Source organism: Lontra canadensis, unplaced genomic scaffold (genome assembly GCF_010015895.1).
Source record: "Lontra canadensis isolate GAN:19392208 unplaced genomic scaffold, GSC_riverotter_1.0 scaffold4, whole genome shotgun sequence".
NCBI classification, from domain to species: domain Eukaryota; kingdom Metazoa; phylum Chordata; class Mammalia; order Carnivora; family Mustelidae; genus Lontra; species Lontra canadensis.
Window position 1 is genome coordinate 17,951,429 of NW_022630998.1, and position 26,134 is coordinate 17,977,562.

General features: G+C 35.7%; 1 protein-coding gene across 2 annotated transcripts; it reads left to right on the forward strand.

The window, feature by feature from the left end:
* The first annotated feature begins 1,256 nt into the window (after positions 1–1,256).
* On the forward strand, positions 1,257–24,138 carry RIOK2 (RIO kinase 2). 2 transcript variants are annotated; one of them, XM_032845887.1, is made up of 10 exons: positions 1,257–1,398; positions 4,063–4,201; positions 4,967–5,083; positions 7,124–7,299; positions 10,268–10,356; positions 12,267–12,458; positions 15,141–15,233; positions 16,021–16,536; positions 18,906–19,002; positions 23,857–24,138. In XM_032845887.1, exons 1-10 carry the CDS (start codon positions 1,333–1,335, stop codon positions 24,019–24,021), a joined length of 1,650 nt encoding a protein of 549 aa, XP_032701778.1. In that variant the 5' UTR covers positions 1,257–1,332; the 3' UTR covers positions 24,022–24,138. The 2 variants fall into 2 exon arrangements, with proteins under 2 accessions (XP_032701778.1, XP_032701788.1); XM_032845897.1 differs by lacking the exon at positions 1,257–1,398 and adding an exon at positions 4,734–4,847 and having other exon boundaries at positions 4,120–4,201.
* The last annotated feature ends 1,996 nt before the right edge of the window (positions 24,139–26,134 follow it).

Genomic DNA, 26,134 nt, shown 5'->3' on the forward strand with positions numbered 1-26,134 from the left:
GCAGTCGCTGGAAGTGAAGTCAAGGCTGAAGTAGGCCACCATCTTCCGTGACTGTATGTAGTACCCACACCCACCGTGTGAGGACTGTACCAAAACAGGTAATTGTCTTTTAAAGGTTTAAAACGTAGTTCATGAAACAAGACAGAAACACGAACATTATCACACAAGTTTTGTTACCCTTGTTGCTTTTGTAGGGAAGGTAGAGTATCCACCCTCTGAGGAGCAAGTTGTTGAAGGGTTGCCCCAGTTACCATTTTTTTGACGTGGAGAGGAGTTCCAGGTTCAGTGTGGGTAGCTCTCCTAAAGCCCTAAAATCAGGCTTGGTCTTTGATAAACAGCCCTCGTACCTCCTTTCCAACTCCTCAAACTAGCCGGCTTTTCTCTGGAAATGCGGGGGAGAAGCAACCACGCCATCACACTTTTCACAGAGCCACGGCTCTGTGGACCCTCACATCGCTGCCCACGCCCCCTCCCGCCGCCACGCCCCCACACCCCCGCCGCCACGCCCCCTCCCGCCGCCTTGCCCTGGCGCAGGAGCATTCGGAGTCAGAACTAATCTAAAGCCTGTACCCAAGCCAAGAGAGCTCTCTTGAGCCACGCCTTCCTCTTTTCTAAACAGGAGCGGTTAGGGAAGGGACTAGCTGTATGATTACTGTTTTTATTTATTTTTTTAAAGATTTTATTTATTTACTTGACAGAGATCACAAGTAGGCATAAAGGCAGGCAAAGAGAGAGGGGGAAGCAGGGTCCCTGCTGAGCAGAGAGCCGGATGTGGGGCTCCATCCCGGGACCCTGAGATCATGGGTTGAGCCAAAGGCAGAGGCTTAACCCACTGAGCCACCCAGGCGCCCCTTTATTTTTAATCGCCTTGTGTATCTGGACGCTCTTGGGTTCATTTCACCCCCGTCTCTTGTTGGAACTCACTTTGCCTGAAGTAGGAGTTGCTGGTTGGGGATGAAATTTGCTCCTCCCATTTGTTACCGTTCTGCTCTTACAGGCGGAATGCGTCCTCTACGCAGCCAGTCCTGACAGATATGAAAAACTAAATGACTTATCATAGACACTCAAAATCCGTTCACTTACATGACAAAAATCCCCTTACAAAAAAAAAATTTCTGCGTTGTCCCATTCTACATGCACCATAAACCCAGACTTTCATTTTCCCAAGCCAGACAAAAGAGTTCTTCTATTTATTAACAAGGACCTGCCCGGAGGAGCGGCGCACGCGCAAGCCACCCGCCTGCTGTGAGGCTCCGGAGAGGCCAGTGTACGCGCTTACCTTGTGCTCTCCAGCTGTAGTGAGGGAGTTTCCTGGCTTGATCTCGGGCCGCCATGGGGAAAGTGAATGTGGTCAAGTTACGTTACATGAGCCGGGATGACTTCAGGGTCCTGACCGCGGTAAGAAGTTCGCTGTTTTTCCCTGCCCCCAGTCCTTTCCCACTGCGCGTTTTTCTCTTCTGCGATTCGGCTGAGAGCTGAGTGCGCTGCGCTGTAGGCCCTCTGAGGAGACTCAGGCTGGGAATGAGGAAGAGAGGACCCCGACGGTCAGATTGCTCAGAGCCGTTGTTCGGAAGCTTTTGTCTTTCCCCCAAACTGAGCAAAATCCTCTCTTCTAATCATTTCCATCCTTTTCTGCACCCCGACTTGTGCTCCAGAGCTTCACTGGCATCTCAGTGGCCTAGAACGCTTCTCTGACCCTGGGCCTCCGACGCCCACCCCCCCACCCCGCATCCCCGCCCGGAGAAGAGTTGAAGAAGGCTCCTGAGAATTGATAGCACTGAGTTCCTCCCTCACAGATTCCCTCACATAGCTTTTATTCAATTTCATTCTGTCAACACTTACTTGTCTCGTTTTTAGTCACAATTTTGGGATACAAGACGAGGGTAACAGATCATCGAGTAAACGAGTAAATAAATGAGGAAGACAGTATCTGATAATAAGTGTTGTGAAGGTGATAAAGAGAATACAACAGAAACTATTTGCACCTTTGGGCTGGGGAGCATGAATGCCATCTTTAAATTGTGTAGTCAGAGAAGATTGCCAGAGTGAAAGAATCTTGTCTGTTAAGTGTTGTAGCCAAAGTGTTAAGGCCTTTTGAAAAAGTTCCTGTCGTTTGGTGGGTACTGAATAAATATTTGCCAAATGAAAGAAAGACTGGCAGGGGAGAGGGGGAAATAATAGGAGCTGAATGAGAAGGAGGTAATCCAGTGGCCTTGGAAACAGCTGTAGTAAGTGAACAGCGGAGCTAGAAAGTTTTTGAAGAATGGAAAGGCCAGTGTGGCTGGAGCATAGTGAGCAAGAGGTTGACTGGTTGGAGATGAAATTGGACAAGGTGAGACAGATCATGTGCTGTAGAGCCTTGCAGGCTTGGTAAAGAAATTGGAATATATTCTAAATAATAGGGGAGCCACTGAAGGTTTTAAGCAGGGAAGTGACAAAAACTGATTTTAATAGTGGTAGCCTTATGGCACAAAGATCAACAACATGTAGATTAGGCATCTCAAGAATAAAACAATGAATTTTTTAGAAGCTGTTATCTTCTGCATAAATAGGCAATACTTAAAATATCAAATTCAAATTCAGTATGAAATTTAGAAGGCACTCAATTCATCTGCACGTTCTCTAAACACCTACTATCACTTCTGAAAGACACCTTCCTTCTCTGCTTCCTCACCACATTGATTTATTCCTAATGTGGGACAGAAACAGGGGAGTCAGGAAGGAGTATTAGAGGCTAACAAGGGAATGAGTTAAGGTGTGAGATTTTGGTTGGGACATCATAACAGTTCCAGTTTTATCTTCCAAACCTTTATCTCTGCAATATTTAACTTCTCTTTTGAAGCTCACCAGTAAATGACCTACTTGTTAAATATATTTCGGTCTCTGTTGAGTCTTAACCATCCTTGGTATCAGCAGCCATCTTTCCTTGACTCTCTCTTTACTTCTCAGGCACTCCTACATCAATAATCGTACTTTGACTGACTGCCCTTACCTTTTAATGTGAACTTCCCCCAAAATTCTGTCCCTCAGCCCTCCTTTGTCTTCCATTATCTCTTGTTTGATGATCACATCCACTTTACAGCTTTATCTGTCACCTCTATCAAATAATTGACAATTTTACCCTTTAATTATGACTTCATTACTGAGTATAGATACATCTTTCCAAATTACCTTAAACATCCTCATTTGAAAGACCTTCCAGAACTTTGAGTTGTGGTTAATGTCCTTAGAACATCTCTGTTCCTGTATCTCCCTTGTGTAAACACCTTCAGGGGTTTTCAGTTTTCCTCAACAAGAAATCTAAAACTCCTTGATCTACATTTCAAGGCCTTCCATACCTTTCTCAAAAGCATTTTCAAGCGCCTTTTCACGAATTCTGTTTGCCATCGCATCTGAGGTAGCACTGTCCTAGCTGTTGCTCTGCTTTTATTTTCTTGCTTGTGTGTCATGTTCGAATCTTTTGTCTTTCTCTGATATTCTCTGATATTGTGTGTTTTTTTGGTTTTCCTGCATCTGAAAGTCAGTCTCAAGTGCCGCTTCTTTGAAACTGATCCCTCAGCTAGAATTATTTTTGTTCAGCCCTGAGCCACTTCTTTTTTAGCTCTTTCCATTTCTTGTCTTCTAATAAAGTTAGATGTCTAGGTTCTTATTTCCACAATCAGTTAATAATTTCCCCAGGGGTAGGGATTATTTTTATATATTTTTTAATCTTCCACCATGGTTGCATATGATACTTTCATAGTAAATAACTTCTCAGTGAATATCTGAAATATGTATAGTTTTTTAGATGTCAACATATTTAGATGTCAGCAAATATCTTAGTATTTGCCACATCAGTAACTGTTAAGTACTTGCAATTTTTACTCTTAGTAGAGAGGCAGAATATGAATATTTGTGATTATATAATCAGATTGTGATTAGAAATATGTCTAGAATTACATCTCAGAGTTGGCTGGGTACGTGCATGGTTAGAAAAATTTGAAGAAGTTAATTACTTAGCAAAGTTTTGGTAGACAACAGCTCTATGTCGATTATGATTACATATGATTCCTTTAATTTCAGGTTGAAATGGGCATGAAGAACCATGAAATAGTTCCATGCAGTTTAGTTGCTTCTATAGCCAGCCTTAAACATGGTGGCTGTAATAAAGTTTTAAGAGAATTAGTGAAACATAAACTCATAGCTTGGGAGCGTACCAAAAGTAAGTATTTATGGCACTATTTGTGATTTTTCATGTATCTGGGTTCCCCCAGAGCAGGCATTTCAAAAGGTGGAAAGTGAAAGTTGCCATACCAGCAAAGTACTCTTTGTAGACTTGAAAGTGGCATACATTTACCATATTCTATTAGAGCATTGACAGGGCCCACCCAGATCAAAGAGAGTAGAGAAATAGCCTCCATCTCCTGTTAGATTAACAAGTTCTAATTGGCAGAAGAGCAAGTAGGAGAGAATTAATGCCACTATCTTGGGCAAATACATTATACTGCACTACTCTAAAGTATTTATTCTCAAACCGTCTGCAGTGAGGGTTGTTTCTTTTTTTCAACCTATCATGCATCCATACTTTAGTAAAATAACAATAAAAAAGTAATTACTAGAAAAGTGAAATTTAAAAACTGATAAAATACAGGCACAAATTCCTTACTAGAGTTAAAGACAAAATAACTTGGTCTAAGTAATATAAAAATTTCTTAAGGTAACCACTTCATTTCAGTTTCTGTGTCTTATCACAGACTGGTAACAAATATTTAGAGACTGGTCTCAGTCTGTGAATTACACTTTGAGTAACACTGCTCTAGGGAAAAAAATACAAATTATAGGAAGAAATGCCACACTCTGAAGACTGGGTAAGCTAATCATTCCAACTAAGATTTCTTATGTTTAAATTCTTCTCATGACTTGAGCTAATGTGACTTGATTGTACAATGTAAGTAATATACAGTCTTTTTTGTTTTATTTTGTCTAGCTGTCCAGGGCTACCGATTGACAAATGCAGGCTATGATTACCTAGCTTTGAAAACACTTTCTTCTAGACAGGTAGTTGAGTCTGTTGGAAACCAGATGGGTGTTGGCAAAGAATCTGGTAAGTGCTAACAGTACTACTGAACTCATTTTCTTCTCTCTAGTTTCTATTTATATTTCCCCCTGAGAAAGCGTTATTTTTTAATTTTTCCATCTTTTCCAACTGAGCAGTGAATTGAAAAGTTGGTTGGAAACAATATAGATGATGAAATTACCCTTAGGTTAGGTTATTGTTTTTCATAAGTCTATCACTGAAAACTCAGTTATAGCAGGAATTAATTTTCTTCTAATGACTGATGTCTTTGGCAAATTTTTTTTTGCTTTTGTTTTATATATGGTAAATGGATATTTGTAATAGTTAAAATGTGTGACACAAAGGAGTATTAGAAGACAGTGAATATTTAAAAGCCACAAGCACATTTTTCATCATAGAAATATGGTAAACTTAGATATTTGTAAAACTCAGAAAAAAGCATTCTAAAATAGCATTGAGCAAATAAGTATTGCAGGAGTGCTATTTAGCACTGTTATATTTATAACACTGTGTGTGTATGTGTGAGAAATTTATTATGTGAAATGTATAAAATGAGGTAATGAACACCTTTTCTTAGATATGCTGCCTTTTTTTTATGTCCAATTTTTTTATTTTTAAAAAATGGCTTTTTTTTAAGAACTTCACTACATGGAAATGATAAATAGTACAAAAGAAAGTACAATAAAAAGTAAATCTTACCTCTAACCCAGGTCTCAGTCTGCTGTTATTACTTCCCAAAGTTGTTACTGTTGAATAATATCTTATATGTCCTTCTAGATATATTTTGTTAATACTAGTACATAAGGTACTGACGATATATGTATATGCATTCACATATCTTTTTAATCACAGATGAAACCAAATATTACTTAACTATTTTACATCTAGATTTTTTCCACTTGATGCTTTTTTTTATATATGTATATTTTATTTTTGAGTAATCTCTACACCCAACCTGGGGCTCCAACTTACAACCCCAAGGTCAAGAGTCCTGTGCTTTACTGACTGAGCCAGCCAGGTGCTTCTTGATGCATTTCTGATATCATTTCATGTTAACAGATGGGTCTTTTTCATAGTTGCAGAGTTTTACCTAGTAAATCAGTAATTGATTTACCAGTCCCAGTTGTTAGGGCATTTATATTACTTCATCTTGTCTTTTGTAAGTAATGACGTGGTATACATCCTTGTGCACATATCTCTATGCAAATGTGCAAATAAATTCATAAGTACAGTCTTAGAAATTTAATTATTAGAGCAAAAGTTATGTACATTTGAAACTTGTAGTACCAAATTTCCCTTCAAAAGTTTACACTAATTTATAATCCTGCCAATGTGAAAGACAGTTTCTTGATGTGTGATAATTAAAATTTCTCATGAATAATTAGGACGTGTTTTAAATATCAAGATTTCAAATAACAACTATTTTTTTATAATTGCAGTACTTATGGGAAGATCTCCATTCTGATTACTATAGGATTATATATTTTTTTTTATTTTTAAGATTTTTATTTATTTATTTAACGGAGAGCACAAGCAGGGGGAGCAGCAAAGGGAGAGGGAGAAGCAGGCTCTCCACCAAGTAGGGAGTCCAATGCAGGGCTCAATCTCAGGACCCTAGGGATCACGACCCGAGCTAAAGGCTGACACCTAACTCACTGAGCCACCTAGGCACCCCTACGGGATTATATTCTAACAATTGAATATTATCCACTGAAGCAGTTGAAGGATTGAGCTTCATATTGTTGAAAAAAGGTATTAAATCACTTATCATATATGTAGGACACTAAGGGACAATGAGATTTTTGCCACTAAATTGAACTGAGTATTGAGCACCTGTGGGAGCAGTAACCTTTGACACACCACATCTCTGTTTTCTTTTGTATCAGATATTAATACATGTCATCTTATTTTGCATTGTATTTTAAGAGAAAGAATTTTGCTGAGTAGTAAATATTCCTGGTTATTAGGAAAGAAAATTTGATACAAATAAAATCAAAGTTTGGAAATTACAAATGAACTTTTTGGAATGATAGTATAATAATGATCTTTTCTAAATCTTGGCTCTAGATATTTACATTGTTGCAAATGAAGAGGGGCAGCAATTTGCATTAAAGCTTCACAGATTGGGAAGAACCTCCTTTCGAAATCTGAAAAACAAACGTGATTATCATAAACACAGGCATAACATGTCTTGGCTTTATTTATCTCGTCTCTCTGCCATGAAAGAATTTGCCTATATGAAGGTATTTGGTGAATAATTTTATATTTCTTAACCAAATAATACATGTAGTTGAAAAGATGTAGTGACAGTTATCAGTCTGCTGCCCCTACATCTCTCTACCCCTAGTCCCAATTCTTTCGCTTACTTTTAATTATTGCTTTTTTCTGTTATTTGCTCTTCTGGTGACTCTTTTTTTTTCTGATGTGAAGGCACTTTTGTTACTAATGCACATCAAGGCAAAATGTGTTCTACAATATTAATAAAATATTATCTTGTAGTATGAGATAATAGTCTACAATATTAACAAATGACCTTAATAATTAATAACCTTAATAATTAATGATGTAATTGCCTCACAAATGTTTGTGTGAATGTATATCTATTCAGTATACATAAATATGCATACATTTGTCTCTAATTGAAAATCCCAGGGAATTACCTATAGTAGTTATCTGTAGAAACCTTAGTGTCTCGGGTAAGTTGACTAGTGTTTTTCCTTCATGTAATAGAAAAGAAATGTTGATTTACAAATATGTATGCATATTAGGAATGGTAAAAATCTTTAGCCTTTAACCTTTCACCTTCAAAATTAAGTTCAGGATAGATTTATTAAATATCTTTTTTTTTTTTTTTTTAAGATTTTATTTATTTGAGAGAGATAGAGAGCACAAGCAGGGGGCCTGGCAAAGGGAGAGGGAGAAGTAGGCTCCCACTGAGCGGAGAGCCTGACCTGGGGCTCCCCATCCCAGGACCCAGGGATGATGACCTGATCTGAAGGCAGATGCTTATCCGACTGAGCCACCCAAATGCCCCAAGATTTGTTAAATATCTTTAATAACTAAATTAAATATCTTCAATAACATTTAATTAAACAGAAAATAGTATCCTATTGTTATTATTTTCCAAAATAATAGTGTTTATTTATTACTACTTATCTTCACTTTTTAAAATTTTGATTTATTAAAAGTCACTCTAGGGGCGCCTGGGTGGCTCAGTGGGTTAAAGCCTCTGCCTTCGGCTCAGGGTCCTAGGATCAAGCCCCACATCGGGCTGTCTGCTCTGGAGGGAGCCTGCTTCCTCTTCTCTCTCTCTCTGCCTGCCTCTCTGCCTACCTGTGATCTCTATCTGTCAAATAAATAAATAAAATCTTTAAAAAAAAAAAAAGTCACTCTAGGGGCACCAGGCTAGCCAAGTTGAAAGAGCATGCAACTCTTGATCTCAGGGTTGTGAGTTTGAGTCCCATGTTAGGTAAATAGATTACTAAGAATACATACATACATACATACATATATTTAAAAAAAAAAAAAAAAGGGAATCCCTCTAGTATATGACCAGTATATGAAACTCTTAGGAGTGTTCTTTGAGTAGGTTATTTTAATTCATGTGTTTAAATTTTTAGTAATCATGGGAAAACTCTCAAGACAATATAAGTGATGCTGATACCGTACATGATAGATGTTTCTTGTCTTATACTGATGGTTTGTAACCAATGATAAACAATCAGTAAGTAGGCAGTTTGGTAAGGATTGTTACACATTTTCCCAAAACTGCACTAGGTGTTTTCTCAGATGTTTATTTGAAAGTACTAGAATAGAGCCAGGTTGTGCATAAATATGCTTCTTAAATTTATTCTCTTTTTTCCTAGAGTGTAAAATAAGATTAGGTGATACCTTAAAGGATTAAGCCATAGTGCAAGGAAGTAAAGAGCTTTCTAAAACTAACCCTGTTAATAGATAATATATTAAATATCAGTTGTATGCCTACCACTGTATTAAGTAGCTGGCATACAGTGGGGTGAAGGTGTGTATACCAAAGAAATAAGTAATGCAGTCAGTGTCTTAAAATTAGGAACACAACACAAATATATATATATATATATATATATATATAGAATAGTTTAAAAATTAAATTACGTCTTATATTTAGAGAAACTTCTGTAGACTAGAATAGTTGATAACGGAGGTTTCATAAAGCGAGTAGGAGTTGAATAGAGTCATGAAGCATGCATATAATTTGTCTCTAAGGAGAAGATAGTAAGACAGTGTACTTTGCAGAGGAGCTACTATGGGCAAAGACATGAATATGGATGTAAGCCCTGTGTGTACTCCAGAGTGCTTATTAAAAAGAGTACTGGAAAAACTAGGACTGGATAAGTAGATTAAAGAGAGTTTTGACAACCAGGAAAAGTTTTCCAGACTGAAATCAATACATACAACATTGTAGGTTTTCTTAAATGGAACATTGATGTAACTATTCAAGTTTGGTATTGGTACACAGAATAAAGGTTAGATATCGTGGCAAAAGCTAGAACCACTGTTGGAGCAAATAGGTGTAAGTAACAAAGGCCTACATTGAAATAGTAGCATTCCAAACTGTAGAGGGCATAAATTTCCCAATTACAACTTATTTCCATGTGAATTTTTAAAGATTTTATTTATTTATTTGAGAGAGAGAGTACAAAGGGAGAATGAAAGGGAGAAACAGACTCCCCACCAAGCAGAGGCAAGCCCAATATGGGACTTGACCCCAGGACCCTGAGATCACAAACTGAGCCAAAGGCATACACCTAACCAATTGAGGCACCCAGGCACCCTCCACGTGAATTTTTAAGTACACTCCCAATTAGTGACAAAAATTTAACAAAATAAGAACATATATCCTAAGAGACTGTAGGCTTCTTGGGGACAGACTTTTTAACATTCATTTTTATAACCCTAACACCATGTATAATATTCAGTAAATGTTCAATTAATGCTTAATTAATTAATGCTTGGTGAAAAAGTGAATTAAGTAAACTGGTTTAAAATTTTGTTTTATGTATAGTTCATTTTTGTTGTGAATAAGCCATACATAAATAAGCGTGTGTTAACTGTAATTTTGTAAAGACTTCTGTGTTTTTTTTCTGGTTGTGAGCCAGTATGTTTGCTTCTATTTTTCCCTAAAAATTAATGACGTCTTCATTAGTTTATACCCGTTTTGCTATGTTTCAGGCATTGTATGAGAGGAAGTTCCCAGTCCCAAAACCAATTGATTATAATCGCCATGCAGTGGTCATGGAACTCATAAATGGCTATCCTCTGTAAGTATTTATTATTCTGGAAACTATGGATCCTAATAAATAAATGTAAGGTTTAGTTTTCAAAATGTATATTAATTAAATGGAATATTTAATAGAGATAAGAAATTAATAGAAAGCTATAGTCTCATGCAAATTAAAAACTCAGTTTCATTCTAACAGTATGGATTTTATAATCTCTGTGATTCATTCAACAAGTATTTATTAACAATCTAGTATATACCAAGCCTCTTCTAAGATATACCAAGGCTCAGCAGTGAACAAAACAAAATCTCTGCCTTCATAGAGCTTATATTCTGTTGGAAGGAGACATGCAATAAATAGCTAATTAAGGAAATGTATGATTATCAGATGGTAGAAAATGCAGTGGATAAAAATAAAGCAGGTAAGGGGGACAGAAAGTACTGATGTACGTGGAAGAAACTGCTATTTTCACATAAATGGGCAGGAAGAGTCTCATTGATAAGGTGTTTTTTTGAGCACAGTCCTAAAGAAATGAGAGAGAAAACCCTATAGCTATCTAAGAGATCCAGAGAGAGGGGACAGCAACTACATAAATCCTGAGATGGGAGCATGCCTAAATGTTCAGGGACCAGTTGAGAGGCTGGTGTGGCTGGAGTTAAGTGAGTGAGGGCAGAGAATACAAGTGATAAGATCAGAGAGGCTGCTGGGAACTAGATCATTTAGGCTTTAAAGGCCATTGCAAGGAATTTTTAATTTCTTTTTTAATACATTTGATACATAAATATAAACTGTGCAACATGTTGATTTCATAAATTTATATATTGCAGTGTCATTGCCAATGTAGCAATAGTTAGGACAAGGGCTTTTTTATTTTGATTGGGATAGGAAGCAATGGAGGATTTTGGACAAGAGACATGGTGTGACTATTTTAATAGGATTACTGCGGCTGTTGTTTTGAGAATAGACTGAAATGAGATAAGGACAGAATTAGGAAGACAAATTAGGCGATTATTGTAATAATCCAGGCAAGAGATAATGGTTGTTTAGATCAGAGTTGTAGATTTTAAGGTGATAAAAAGTGTTCAGATTCTGGATATATTTTTTGGGTAGAGACAACATGATTTGTTTGGATTGGATATTGATATGAAGGAAGAGGAATGTCAAGGGTAATACCAATATTTGGGCCTGAATAACAAATTAATTGGAGGTTCAAAGTTTTCATTTACAGAAATGGGAAAGATTATAGAAAGAGCAGCTTGGAGTTAGAGGGTGAATTAGAATCAGAGGTTCACTGTGGGACTGAGATGTTAAGTTTGAGAAGCCTTAGAGTTCAGAGAAGTCTAGGTTGAGGTCAGTATATAAAAGCCATGAGCCTGAATGAGATCACCAAAATGATTGTAAATAAAAGCTCCTAACAATAACCTTTGAGGAGCACCAAAATTTAAAGGTCAAGGAAAGATGAAGAACTAGTCCAAAAAAAGACTAAGACAGAGTAATAAATATGGAAAGAGGATAGCCTGAAGAGTTGGTATACCAAGGGTAAAGTGAAGGAAGTATTTCAACAAGGGTGAAGAGTTTAACTGACAGACCAAATAATGACTACTGGACTTAGCAACATGGAAGTCATTTGTAGCTTTGACCAGACGTATTTCTTTGGAACAAGGTGGATGAAAATGTTTGAAATGGGTTCATTAGAATGGGAGGGAAAAAATGAGAAGTTTGGCTGTAATTACCAGAGAAAGTTTGTAGTGGACAGAGGATACAGAATTGAGGCAGTCATGGCTTCTTTTAAAAAGAAAAAAAATAAGTGGGAGCTGTTATGTCTGTATGCTGATAGAAATGAAGAAAAAGTTGTTAGGGAATTAAAGAATGGAAATATTAATACATATACATGCTTGCTTTCATGAAAATCGTAAATGAATACAAATAACCTATTTTCATACTTTCAGATGTCAGATACACCATGTTGAAGATCCTGCATCAGTATATGATGAAGCTATGGAACTGATCGTCAAACTTGCAAATCATGGACTAATTCATGGAGATTTCAATGAATTTAATCTCATTTTGGATAAAGATGACCACATCACCATGATTGACTTTCCACAGATGGTTTCAACTTCTCATCCCAATGCTGAATGGTATATGCCAAAACTGATTCTGGATATGGGTGTGTTTTTGTGTGATGTAATAATTTTTTTCTTAATTTTTCAACATTGTAATACTCTCATTTGGGTCAGTAACTGGTTTGAAACAGCTGATGTTAATGGTCTAAAAAATTGTTGCTTTTCTTTAAGATTTATTTATTTGAGAGAGCGTGCATGGGTGGAGGGAGGGGCAGTGGGAGAGGGAGACAATCCTAGAGCAGATTCCCTGCTGAGCACAGAACCTGACATGGGGCTCAATCCCAGGACCCTGAGATCATGACCTGAGCTAAAATCAAGAGTCAGACACTTAACTGACTGAGCCATCCAGGTGCCCCTAAAATTTAGTTTTTTATTAAAGGATGTCAGACTAGGATAATCCCCCCTATAAGAGAATCTTTCTTATTCAGTGTTTTAGAAGGGGAAAAAAATGCACTTTGATCCTGTTTTTAAAACAGGTCATTAAGTATATACTGTAAATGGGAAATCTGAAGAAACTGCCTGCTTTATAACCCATCAAAAGAATTTGAATTACTTGTGTAATCTGACAGACTTTTGAAAGTCAAACTTTCTTAGTCCAAGGACCCTTTATTCATACTTTTAGGTGAAAGCCCAGTTTTTAAAACGGGCCTGCTCAGAAAAAGTAGGGACATAGAGAAGGAAACTGTAGAACCCCGTCTTCTGTGCCTTTCCCCTTTTCTCTCTGCTCCATGGTTGCCTTCAAGAGTGTTTCACCAAGCATAATTTGATAATTATGATGGTCTTAATAAAAATTGTGATTTTGGAGTGGACTCGGTTGCCAGAACAAGAATATCTCTTCTATTTTTTAGCTTTTATTTTATTATTAGGAAAGAATTCATGTAAAACCTCATCCCTGACACAGGACAGAATCACTTTATATACTGTGATAATCTCATTCTTCACATTACTTAACATGTAAGCTAGCCAAGCTGCGAAATATGACAGAATATTTTCCCTTGTATTTTATGATGAAACTGATGGTAATCAAGTTAAAGTTGAATATTTTTTTTTCCTCCTGTTCCAAGTTACAATATGAGAAACTTCTCTTTATTCCTGAAGATAACACTGCTATCACTTAGATAATAGAGATAATGAATTCTTGGAAAGTAGGAGTTCAAACCAGTTTGTGTTCAGTCAAGATTTTCTTCCTCCTGATCCTCATTAGAAAATGTCTATACTTACTCTAGAAAAAGAAATGTCCATTAAATATAAACTTAAAGAGTATTCCTAACCAAACAATTACTAATAGATTGTTAGGTGCTTGGGTGGTTAAAATATTTTTGGATGCTGACTAATCAGCAGTTTTATTATATGGGATAACATAGTCACAATGAAGGAACATCCAGGAACCACCAGAATTATAGAAGGAAACGATGACAAATCCTGGCATTTGAAATGTAGGCTGCATTATTCTATAGGGAAACAGTGTGATTTAACTTGATAGTTAATGGGCAAATACTAGGGTATAGAAGTTGTGCTAAGGGTGCCTGGGTGGCTCAGTGGTTAAGCTGCTGCCTTCGGCTCGGGTCATGATCTCGGGGTCCTGGGATCGAGTCCCGCGTCGGGCTCTCTGCTCAGCGGGGAGCCTGCTTCCCTCTCTCTCTCTCTCTCTGCCTGCCTCTCTGCCTGCTTGTGATCTCTCTCTGTCAAATAAATAAATAAAATCTTAAAAAAAAAAAAAGAAGTTGTGCTAAGCACCAGAAATTAAGATATAAATTAATAAATAATTAAAATATAAATAACACCTATCTCTGCTTTTGAAGATTTTGAGATTTTATCTAGTTAGATGAGACATAGACATATATAAAAAGATAATTTTTAAGTAATTTATTAAGGTTTTTCCCCTGGTGTCCTAAAAGGAAAGAAGAGTGGCATTATCTTTCTGTTTCCAGACTTCATATTTTTCTAAAATATTAATTAGTTAATATTCAAGCAGGTAGTCAATTCCACAGTACCCTGTTTCTTTATTCTCCCTTATCTAGGAACCTAGAAAATTTAATCTGTTCTCACTACTTTACAGTGGCCTAAAAAGCAACGTGATATTCACAGGTCTTTCTACACTTGGACCAGATTAACATGTCTTCATATCATTATTAATAAGCCACAGTATTATTTATCTCTCTTGGCTGTTGTTGCAAATTAGCTAACAGATAATAAAGGTATATAAACATAACATAATTAATAGTCCCCAAACTTTTTCTTTGGTGTCACTAACCTATTTTATCTTTAGCTTTTGCAGTTGACTAGGTTCTCTTGGTATAGCTGATGAGAAGTATAACCAGACAGACTAGAAATTAAAAAGGAAAAGTGGAAACCCACCCCCACACCACAGATCCAGAATCTTCTTTTCTGAAATTCATATACATTTTATCTTCTCTTACTATGTCTGTTACAGTATGGGAAGACCTTGAGTTTTCTAACTATAGGGACTTAATGCCTTTGACAGTCAAGCTTTTATTTCCTCTTTATTTCTCTGCTTTTAGTTTTAGTTTTTCAAACACACTGGCAACTGAGTTGTTTCTTTTATTTTTTTCTCATGAGTAACTCCTTTTTCATACAGTGATTAAGAGTGTCATTATTAAGGATATTGTCATTAACTAATAAGGAAAAACATGAGCAACACAGGCTATATATAAAAAATGATTCTTGCTTTTACAGGTATTTTGACAGAGATGTTAAATGCATTAGAGATTTCTTCATGAAACGTTTCAGCTATGAAAGTGAGCTTTATCCAACTTTTAGTGATATCAGGTTTGTTCTCTGCTTTGTTTAAAATGATAGAACTTTAAATAACCTGATTTATTTAGTTCTAAGAGTTTTAACAGTTAGTTTGATTTTAAAAATTTCCAAATAGTGACCTCCAGCACATTATAATTGTGGAGTATCATCATTGTTGAGTATCATTGCTGTCTAATGTATAAATGAAACTTAAAAACTAGAAAATTCCTACCTTTGGTCTACTAAGGCAATGTTACTGGATTTAGGGGAGGAGCATACCTAGTTTCTTACAAATTCTCAAACTTTTTACTGCAAAGTGCAGCTTAATAGTGAATAACCCATTTTTAAGGAAGCAAGTCAAGTGTTCATTGGGGTTTATGTTGTCCTTTGTTCAGAAGAGAAGCTGTATTTAATTGATTTATGGAACATAATTATATGTAAATTCTCAAAGCAAAATTTCCCCATTTATTTTATATACTTAATTAACATACAGTTTTCTGATTTGGGATGATTGACGTAACTTAAAAGAAGAAATCTTTAGCCCCTTTTGAAAGTGAATTTATTAAATAAATATCAACTGATGTTAATACTTTCTACTAGTATTTGTTGCTTTCCATAGTCACTTTATTCTTACATGACAATAAGCCTGTATCTTTTACATTTGAATCCTTAACTAAGTAGTAGATTTTAGGGAAAGAATAATCTTTAAAGCATACAAACTACTAAACTCATTTGAGGATTATATTTTGTCAGAATAATAAATACCCGTGTCAGGTACATTTTTTTTCCTATTACTTAAGCAGTCATTCTTTTTTCCTAGGAGGGAAGACTCTCTTGATGTAGAGGTTTCTGCCAGTGGCTACACAAAGGAAATGCAAACAGATGATGAACTGCTTCATCCAGTAGGTCCAGATAATAAAATTACTGAAACAGAAGACGAGTCTGAATTCTCACATTCTGATGAAGAGATGTTAGAAAAAGCAAAGGTTTATAGTTCAGAAAATCATAGCGATCGAAACTCTACAGATGAAACAGCTGTCTGCTGTTGCATATCATCTGGAGATCTTGAGCAAATAAAGGAAGATGATTTGTCAGATGAGAGTGCTGATGCACACAATTTTGAAATACCTGAATTTAGTCAAGCTTTAGAAGAAATAGAAGAGCAGGTTGTTAACAACAGTTCTGTAACTGAGGAGAAAAACAAAACTGAAAATGACACCAGCCAAAATGGTAAAGCAGGTCAAGGAGGAATCTGCATGGGCTATGAAGAATATGAAGATGTATGCCCTCATCTGATTGCCTTGTCGTCATTAAACAAAGAAATCAGGCCTTTCAGGTATAGATGTCTGTGGATTGATTTTTTTTTTTTTTAAATGCTTTAATGTGGAGACCTATACTTTCTTCAGGGCTGGTAGATGAGTGGGTGTGTTTGTTTATTTTTTTCCCAAATGATGTAGCAGAGTTATATTCTTCCCCATTACGTGTAAATAATGACAGCAAATAACCTTTTGTTGTTAAAATTCACATTACCCTTTACAACCTATTATGTCAGTTTTAAGCAGTTCTGCCTTAAAAATGCAAACCAACTACATTAAAAGAATTGTTTACAAACATTTGATAAATTGATCTTTTTTTAAAGATTTTATTTAATTCTTCCCCATTACGTGTAAATAATGAAAGCAAATAACCTTTTGTTGTTAAAATTCACATTACCCCTTGCAACCTATTATGTCAGTTTTAAGCAGTTCTGCCTTAAAATGCAAACCAATTAATTAAAAGAATTATTTACAAATAGTTGATAAATTGATCTTTTTTTTTAAGATTTTATTTATTTGACAGAGCGAGATCACAAGTAGGCAGAGAGGCAGGCAGAGAGAAGGGGGGAAGCAGGCCCCCCGCCAAGCAGAGAGCCAATTGAGTCCCCAATATGGGACTCAATCCCAGGACCCCGAGATCATGACCTGAGCTGAAGGCAGAGGCTTACCCCACCAAGCCACCCAGGCTCCTCAAATTGATCTTGATAAATAGAACAAGTTGTAGATGGATGAATGTTCAGATATTTTTGTGATTTTACATCTAATGTATGTTTGATTTATGTGTAGTCCAATAAATATGCAGTAAAGGTGCTCTCTTCCTAAAATACCTACTTATAGTGAATTTTCTCTGGTACTTTGAATCCTGTATCCTTATTTGCTCATTTACAGTTAAGATTATATAATGTTACTATGTTATTTTTCTTGTAAGAGTTTTTTTCTTGCAAATATTAGTACTAGCAAAAGATATAAAAGATTTAATTTCTAGACTTGGGATAGTTTATCCAGAATCAAATAATTATAGTTCAATGAAATGGAGTTTTTTTTTTAATTATTTTTATTAACATATAATGTATTATTTGCTCCAGAGCTACAGGTCTGTGACTCGTCAGGCTTACACACTTCACAGCACTCACCATATCACATACCCTCCCCAATGTCCATAACCCAACCACCCTCTCCAAACCCCCCTCCCTCCAGCAACCCTCAGTTTGTTTTGTGAGATTAAGAGTCTCTTATGGTTTGTTTCCCTCCCAATCCCATCTTGTTTCATTTTATCCTTCCCTACTCCCCAGACCCCCAACTCTGCCTTTCAAATTCCTCATATCGTATGATATGAGGAAGATTGTATGATAATTGTCTTTCTATGATTGACTTATTTCACTCAGCATAATACCCTCTAATTCCATCCATGTCGTTGCAAATGACAAGATTTCATTTCTTTTGATGGCTACATAGTATTCCATTGTGTGTGTGTGTGTGTGTGTGTGTGTATCACATCTTCTTTATCCTGAAATGGAGTTTTATTCAAAATAGTAATATGACAAAATTAAATTAATAATACACTTATTAGGCATTTCTCAGTACATGTTCAGGCTTACATGCTAAGGCTGTCTTAATCTTTAGTTTTATTGTGAAGCAAAACACAAAAATTTTGTGCCTTTTTTGTATAACCATATCCAGAATCTCAGGGCTATTACCACTCAAATAGTAAGCTTGTAAAATTAAAATCAAGGGTGGCAGTGGCTGAGTTTGGGTAAGTAATATAAGAAAATCTACATAGGTTAAATAGTTTTAGTATGGAGTAATTTGTTCTCTTTGAACACATGTTGGGCAAAATTTTTATTATTCAGAATGGAAACAAGATAACATTTTGATGAAAAATACTGTTAGGGGTTAATGTTATCTGAGTTTCTTATACCTTGTATACATAAAAACTTTGAGCATGTGTAAAACAAGTTATTTTCCATCATTTTTTCTGCCTTAACAGAACAGACTATGAGAGTACTCTCTGTGCCCTCAGTTGTTGTCCAGGAGATGGCAGGAAAGTTTTACAAGAATTTACGTTTTAAGAGGCAGATAGGCGTAAAGTTCAGTGAAAGAAAAGGAGATGATTAGTGGGAAAGATATGAGTTGTGGGAACGTGATAACAAATTCGGTGGCTGAAACATTCTACCATTTTGCAATTTTGATAGTGACTATTTGAATGCTGGAAAGTGAAGTGTTAATAAATTGGGCTGAATCGTGGATAGTTTTACCTACACAGAAATTTTAAATATAATGATCTTTCTGGCATGTGTGTTTTTTAAGTTTTACTATATTGTAGGAATAATATAAGTTAATTGCCATAATTAAATTAACTGGAAAATTTGTGACTTTCTTTTAATTTTAGAGATGAAGAAAATACAGAAGATATTAAACAGTGCAGAACAAGAACTCTGAGTGTTACTTCTGCGGGCAGTGTTTTAAGCTGTTCAACAATTCCTCCGGTAACTATTCAGCATTGTCCAGATGTTGATTAGGTCATAACTTAACCGAATGGACAGATTGTAGACACTCATATATATGGTCCAGTCTTTGCAGTTTAATAATGAGGAAATTGAGGCCCAGTTGGTTACATGACTTTGCTCAGGGTTACCCAGTGACAGCAGTGCAGCTGAAGTGCAAAGATGCACCAGTTTCACTAGCCAGTTCTTTAATTTTGAAGGAGAAAAATAGGTGATTTAAAAATATTGGGTATCTTAACTTTTTGTTACACATTTAGCAGCTGTGTTCAAAACAATTTCTTAAGGGGCATTTTCTGTGCGGGAGAGTGAACACAAATAGTCCAGCTTCTGAGGAGCTTTACTGCCTGCCATCCTTCTCTGCAGGGTACCCTGTAGGAAGTTTATTTCCTTAGTCAATTTTTTTTTAAGGTTTTATTTATTTATTTGACAGAGATCACAAGTAGGCAGAGAGGCAGGCAGGTGGGGGCAGGAAGCAGACTCCCTGCTGAGCAGAGAGCCCGATGCGGGGCTGGATCCCAGGACCCTGGGATCATGATCTGAGCCGAAGGCAGAGGCTTTAACCCACTGAGCCACCCAGGTGCCCCTCCTTAGTCAATTTTTAGGGAAAGAAATAAAATTACATCGTTGGTGTATATTTCTAATGCTTAAAGGCATGAAGTTAAATACCATTGAAACCAGTTTTTAGTGATAACTTAAAATGAACAAAAAGAAAATCAGTTTAGAAGTTAGAAAGGTGGGGGGGCGGCGCCTGAGTGGCTCAGTGTGTTAAAACCTCTGTCTTCAGCTCAGGTCATGATCCCAGGGTCCTGGGATCCAGCCCCACATCAGGCTCTCTGCTCCGCGGGGAGCCTGTTTCCTCCTCTCTCTCTGCCTGCCTCTCTGCCTACTTGTGAGCTCTGTCTGTCAAATAAATAAAGAAAATCTTAAAAAAAAAAAGTTAAAAAAATATAAAGAAGTTAGAAAGGGGGAAATAAAATTATGTGGAATGTGAATTCAAAATAAAAGAACTTTGTCTTTACAGAACTTCTGATTTCCAAGTTCATATATTTTGCCAGGAAGTTAAAATCTATGTCCTATGGATATAATATGAGATATTTACAAAATTAAATCAGAATTATCAAAGACAAGCCCAGGGGCGCCTGGGTGGCTCAGTGGGTTAAAGCCTCTGTCTTCAGCTCAGGTCATGATCCCAGGGTCCTGGGATCAAGCTCCACATCCGGCTCTCTGCTTAGCAGGGAGCCTGTTTCCTCCTCTCTCTCTGCCTACCTCTCTGCCTACTTGTGATCTCTGTCTGTCAAATAAATAAATAAATAAAATCTTTTTTAAAAAAAGATAAGCTAAAAATAACATTCTGTATTTTATAACATAGCACACTTTTAATGGTTATAAGAACTTTACTTGATAGAAACATTTAGAGCTTGTCAGCCTAAAATAAAAGTGTGTAATTCTGTAAATGTATTGATTTTTATATATATAAAATATATATTTGATATATATATAAATATATATGTTTTATATATATGAATATTTTATATATATATGCATATAAATGTATTTACTCTTTATTGTTGGCCTTATAATTTACCTGATATTCTGGGTGTAAAATTTAAATCTATGAAACTTTTGAGATACCTATTAATTATATTAAAAAACAAAAGTCTTCCTTTAAGTATTAGCAACCTGTATTTATTAAGAATTCTCACACTTTTTAGGGGTGCCTGAATAGCACCATCAGTTGAGTGTCTGACCTTTGGTTTCAGCTCAGGTGTTGATCTGAGTCCTGAGATCAAGTCCCAGGCCCCAGTCAGGCTCTTTACTGAGTCTTATGTTTAAGGCTCTCCCACTCTCTCTACCCCTCCTCTCTCTCTTTCAAGTAAATAAATAAATCTTTTAAAAAGGAAAAGAATTTCTCGTACTCTTTGATTGTCTGTTCACCCTTGGCTTTGATATTTTCTATACTTAATGAGTTTTATTTACCCTTTTTTTCTTTGATTTCTCAGATTGAAAACAAATGCTTTTATGTAATTACAGTGGTGTAAAACCAGCAATTGCATATAAAGTTTAGATTACTAATTAATGCTACTTTCATAAACTCTAAATTATGCTGTCTTCTGTATACAAAAATGATGACACTAACATTATCTTTAGGTTGTTTTGACTTTATCCCATTTCCCTTATAGCTAACGGGAACTTAAAGGTTAAAATGGGGTCAAACCAGAATGAATTGTATTATAAAATACAAATTTGCCTTCTAAAGAGAAAAAAGATCTCTTAAGCCTAGTTTGATCAAAAAGTTTCATGTAGTCCTTGGAAACGAATTGATCATCTAAATTCTTCTTTCTTTTGGAAGTTTGGTCATACTGTTTTCCTTGAGGTTACATTTTATTTTGTTAAAAGATCAGGAGAAAACAATTTTTGTTAACCTCTCTCTCTCTCTCCCTCTCTTTTTTAAGATTAATTTATTTACTTGACAAGGAGAGAGCAAGAGTGGGAACAGAAGCAGGGTGTGTGGGAGAGGGAGAAGCAGGCCTCCTGCTGAGCAGGAAGCTGGATGCGGGACTTGATGCCAGGCTCGATCCCAGACCCTGGGATCATGACCTGAGCTAAAGGCAGACATTTAATGACTGAGCCACCCAGCCTCAGTAACCCCTTTTGTTACCTCTCTTAATTTGATGATTATTGTTTCACTATCTGGTAAAAGATTTTCTCTGTGCTCTTTGAAACTGTAATTGTAAGATCTGTTTTCTTCATATAAATACTTTTATAGTACTCTGTTTATTGGCAGTTGCCACCTCTCAACCCTGTTCTTCCTAATATGTAACAAATTCTAATTAAACATTAAGGTATGTAGCTTTTTAATAAATATATATGGCCAACAATAACAAAACAAACAATGGAATCAACAAAGTGCATGATTTTTGTTAATTATTTAATGTACTCTAATAATACACATTTTTTTTATTTTGTGTTTCTTCATTTTAAAAAATATGTAGTAAGTGAGATTTTTCTCTCCCTTTTTTAACATGAAAAATTAATCTTGTAGGATTCGTAAATTATTCCAGATTAGGAGTAGGTGCATGCATAGTAATCTGTTATTTCCTTATTTTCTTCAGCTTCATGGTATGATGATCCTATGGTCTCATCAAAGTGAACCAAGGGAAAATTCAAGCAGAACATTTAGAAAAGAAATTGATTTTTCTTTCTTGGCAATATTCTAGAGACCTCTGTGAACTCTTGTAGTTTAAATGTGGTTCATGTTCTACTATTGTCTTCCTGGGACTCTTAGTTTCCTATTTATTGGTTGCCTTCTTTCCTGTTCCATCTCTTTCTCTTACCTAGTGTACTTTTTTATTTAGCAGTACAGATTCCAGTAATTACATGAGTGAATGGGAGGGTCAGTACTTTTTATTACTTAAAATGTCTTACCCTGTTCTAACACTTGATTGGGAGCTTAAGTGTTTGAGTTCTGGTTTGGGAATAATTTTCCTTCAGAATTCTGAAGGTATTGCTGTTTAGTCCTTGTTATAGTTAAGAAGATGCTTTTCTAATTCAGGATTCTGGTCTCTTGTTGGGGTGAGGAGGTTATGGTAGTTTGCTAGTCTTCCTAGGGTATCGAAGAACCCTGGGGGCCAGTCACACTTATTCTAAACTTTCAGCCAATCCTATAGCTTTCAGTTCTGAAACTTTGGGATACCAGTTCCTTCTAAGTCTCCTGCCTTACTGGTTTGGGTGACTACATCTCAAGGGGTTTTCTGCAGGGACTTGAATTCTGATTCTTCCATCTGTTTCTATCCTTTATTCTCTTGCCTTTTTTCCCATTGAGAATCATTAAGACTAAAATTAAGAAGGATAACTTGTTAAAGCCTGTTGATTGAGTGTAGTGTCCTTAACTGTGTTAAATAATGCAAAGTCTCCATTTAACTAACCTGGTCCAAAGTTTTATAGTACACATATACAACCCAAGAAACAGTCTATTAGGCAGACTAATTCTTCTAGCCCCTTTTTACCTGTTATGCTTTAATTTTTTAACTTGACAGATATTTAATAAATATTTTTGTGTGCCTAGCATAGGGTGAGGCATATTAAAAAGAGACTCTTGCTTCAACCATTGCAGTATCTCTTTTTTAGGAAATAAGTTGGATGATACAAGGTTATATACAATTAAATAACAGGCAGTAGTGCTTCAGATGAAGGAAAGGTTATTGGGAACAGAATATTCAAACTTTTTATTCATATTGTAAGTGACACTAGGAGCCTGAGTCTTAACAAGAAATCATTTGAATTTATATTGAGAAATTATTCTACATTTCCCAGGAATTATATAAAGACTTTTTCATGTAAATGCTGCCATCAGGTCATCCCTATACCTGAAGTTAGAAAGACTCTTGGATACATTTTGACCAGTTGTGAATGCTTTCCAACATACTTTTCTACTGCAGCGCCATTTCTACTTTTATCTTGAACACAGAGAAACAGTTTTTATCCTGGGTTTTTTGGTTTTCCATTTTTGGTTTCAGTTTTCCTGATGGACACTAGGTGGCACTATGGAGATTTGTTAGTCAAAGAATTGTGTACTACTTTTTTGCTATAGTGTACTACTTTTTTGCTATAATCTGTATTTCTGTTAGTAATTTAATTTCTCCTATTTTGTAACCATTAGTTTGTGTTTATTTTATTGTTGGTTCATATAGGACTGTCAGTATTTGGAATTCAAGAAATTCATGCTCTTAATAAATTTTAAAAAATATTAGCAATGTAAATCTTTGTTTTATTGAATATTTACTCCTTATCAAAGTGGTCAATTATCAGTAATACTAACTCATGAAATCTTTCCAGGAAATGGTGAAACAGAAGGTGAAACGTCAGTTGACGAAACAGCAAAAATCAGCTATCAGACGTCGATTGCGAAAAGGAGAAGCAAATACATTTACAAAACAACGAAGAGAAAACATGCAAAATATTAAGTCAAGCTTAGAAGCAGCCAACTTTTGGGGAGAGTAATATATTTAAGATTTTAAATATTTTTCAGAAAGTTATTAGGATCCCCTTTGAAGCCACCTGTAGTCTTTTCTAGACCAAGACAGATATATAAATAGATAAATAAACTCTCTTTCTCCTGTTAATTTGATTCATTTAGTACGTGTCTTCCAAAGAATAATTATAGTAATTCTACTAAAGCAATCTAATTCTTCCAAGTATTTTAGGTGACTAGTAAATCTGTTTTTCAAAATTTGTTTTTCAAAATAATCTTTATTAGGAATATCTGGGTATTTAAAAAAAAAAAACCACTATTTTTGTTGTTTTTTGTTCTAACTACTTTATGGGTTGTTTTGAGGACTACATAAGGTAACACAGAAAGCACTTAGAACAATGCCTGGCACTTTATAAACATTCCTTAAAGTGTAGCTATTAGAATGAAATTGTAATGATGTTTATCTTTCTGCTGTTCTAATGATTTGGTTGCATTCCATTTATCCACTAGAAGAATTTAATGTAATCTATTTTTTTTAGTTTCCAGTATTAAGGATCAGCCACATAATGCATAATTTTATTTTCTGCTTTTTAAATTGGTAATGCGGTCATGAGAACAAAAAGTTGCCATGGTCTCACCACAGTTTCCACATTTGCCAGTTTTTATGCAGGCCTAAGCAGAAGAGTTAGGTGTGTGAGGAGGTAGACAGAATGAGGAATGAAAACTTAGCTGGGTGGGTCCTAAACATTAAAGAAATATTTGTTGTTAGCAAATACTTAGCACAGGAAAGAAAGAAAATACATAAGACATGGTTCCTCCCTCAAAGACTTTATATGATCCACTGAGATGTGAAGATGAGTGCTAAAGTGTGTGTACCCGATGATGAATTCAAGTCTCCAAAGTGTATCTAACCTGATGATGAATTCAAGTCTCCTCAACATTGCCCAGTGGGCCAAAAGGGGCATCACCTATGGTGAAAAATGGCCACTAGATGGCAGTGTCACTCCACAGTCACCTGGCCGACTAGCCTAAAATTACTTGGATCTGTGATAAAAATAACAGATTTGTTTCCAAGAATGATAAAGACAGCAGATTCTCTTTCACCTTTGTAAAATTCATTCTACTATTTGCAAGACCTATCATCTAATAAATTACCTTTAATAATGGAGATGCAAGAAAATGTCTAATTCAATTCCTCTAAAAATTAACTTAACACTAATTTTGGAAGTGTTTACCTAGCTTTGAATTTTAGGTGTGCCTTTAAAGCATTTACTAAATAAATCTATTTTAAAGCATTTTAATAGCATAAAATGGTGTTGAAGACAGCTTAATAGAACCATAGGATATTTATCTTGTAATACATACTATAGTTAGAATGTCAAAGGTAAACTGGGACTAAAACTATATGACTTCACCCTCAGTTTTTCTGAGTTGATGGAGTCTACTTTTGGGTACCTACTACATAAAAAACATGCTGCTACTTAAGGAACATCGAAGGCAAGTAAACATAGCTCTTAATAGCCTGAGATTTCCTGTGGTTTTCAGAACAAATTAGTCAAATGCACAAATCTAAGCAAATGACCCAGTGTGTAATCACGACAATTTCTAAAAGATGTTTTTGAGTAGCCATCAATTAGAAGTCAGTTTGCCTTATCAGCATGTAACCCTCATGTTTTAAAACACCCATACTGAATAATGAGCAAAAATAAAATAGAAGTGCACTCCTAATACAGTCGAGACATGTACTGTGATTGCTATTAAAACACTTTTGAGTCTGGGAGTTCCAAATTTAAATACTGGTTCTACCATTTCCCAAACTTAAAGTGCCTTCTGTAGCCTGTCTAACCTCACTTTTTTGATTTGTGAAACAAGGACGTTTAATAGTGCCTGTCTGAGAATTATTGTAAAAATTAAATAACACCTGTAGGGAGCGTAGCACAGTGCCTGATAACGTGCTGTGTGTTAAGAAGAAATGCTCAAATGATTTCAGGTTACCAAAAGAAGGATTCCTGAGGAATCTTCCCTATTTCCAAGGTCATTGAATTTTAACCATGAACCTTTCAGTGTTGTTTTATCTAGATGCACAAATGCATTCCTTGTAGGCTTTCATCCTCTACTTGTTACTCCTACTAAATAAGTTTT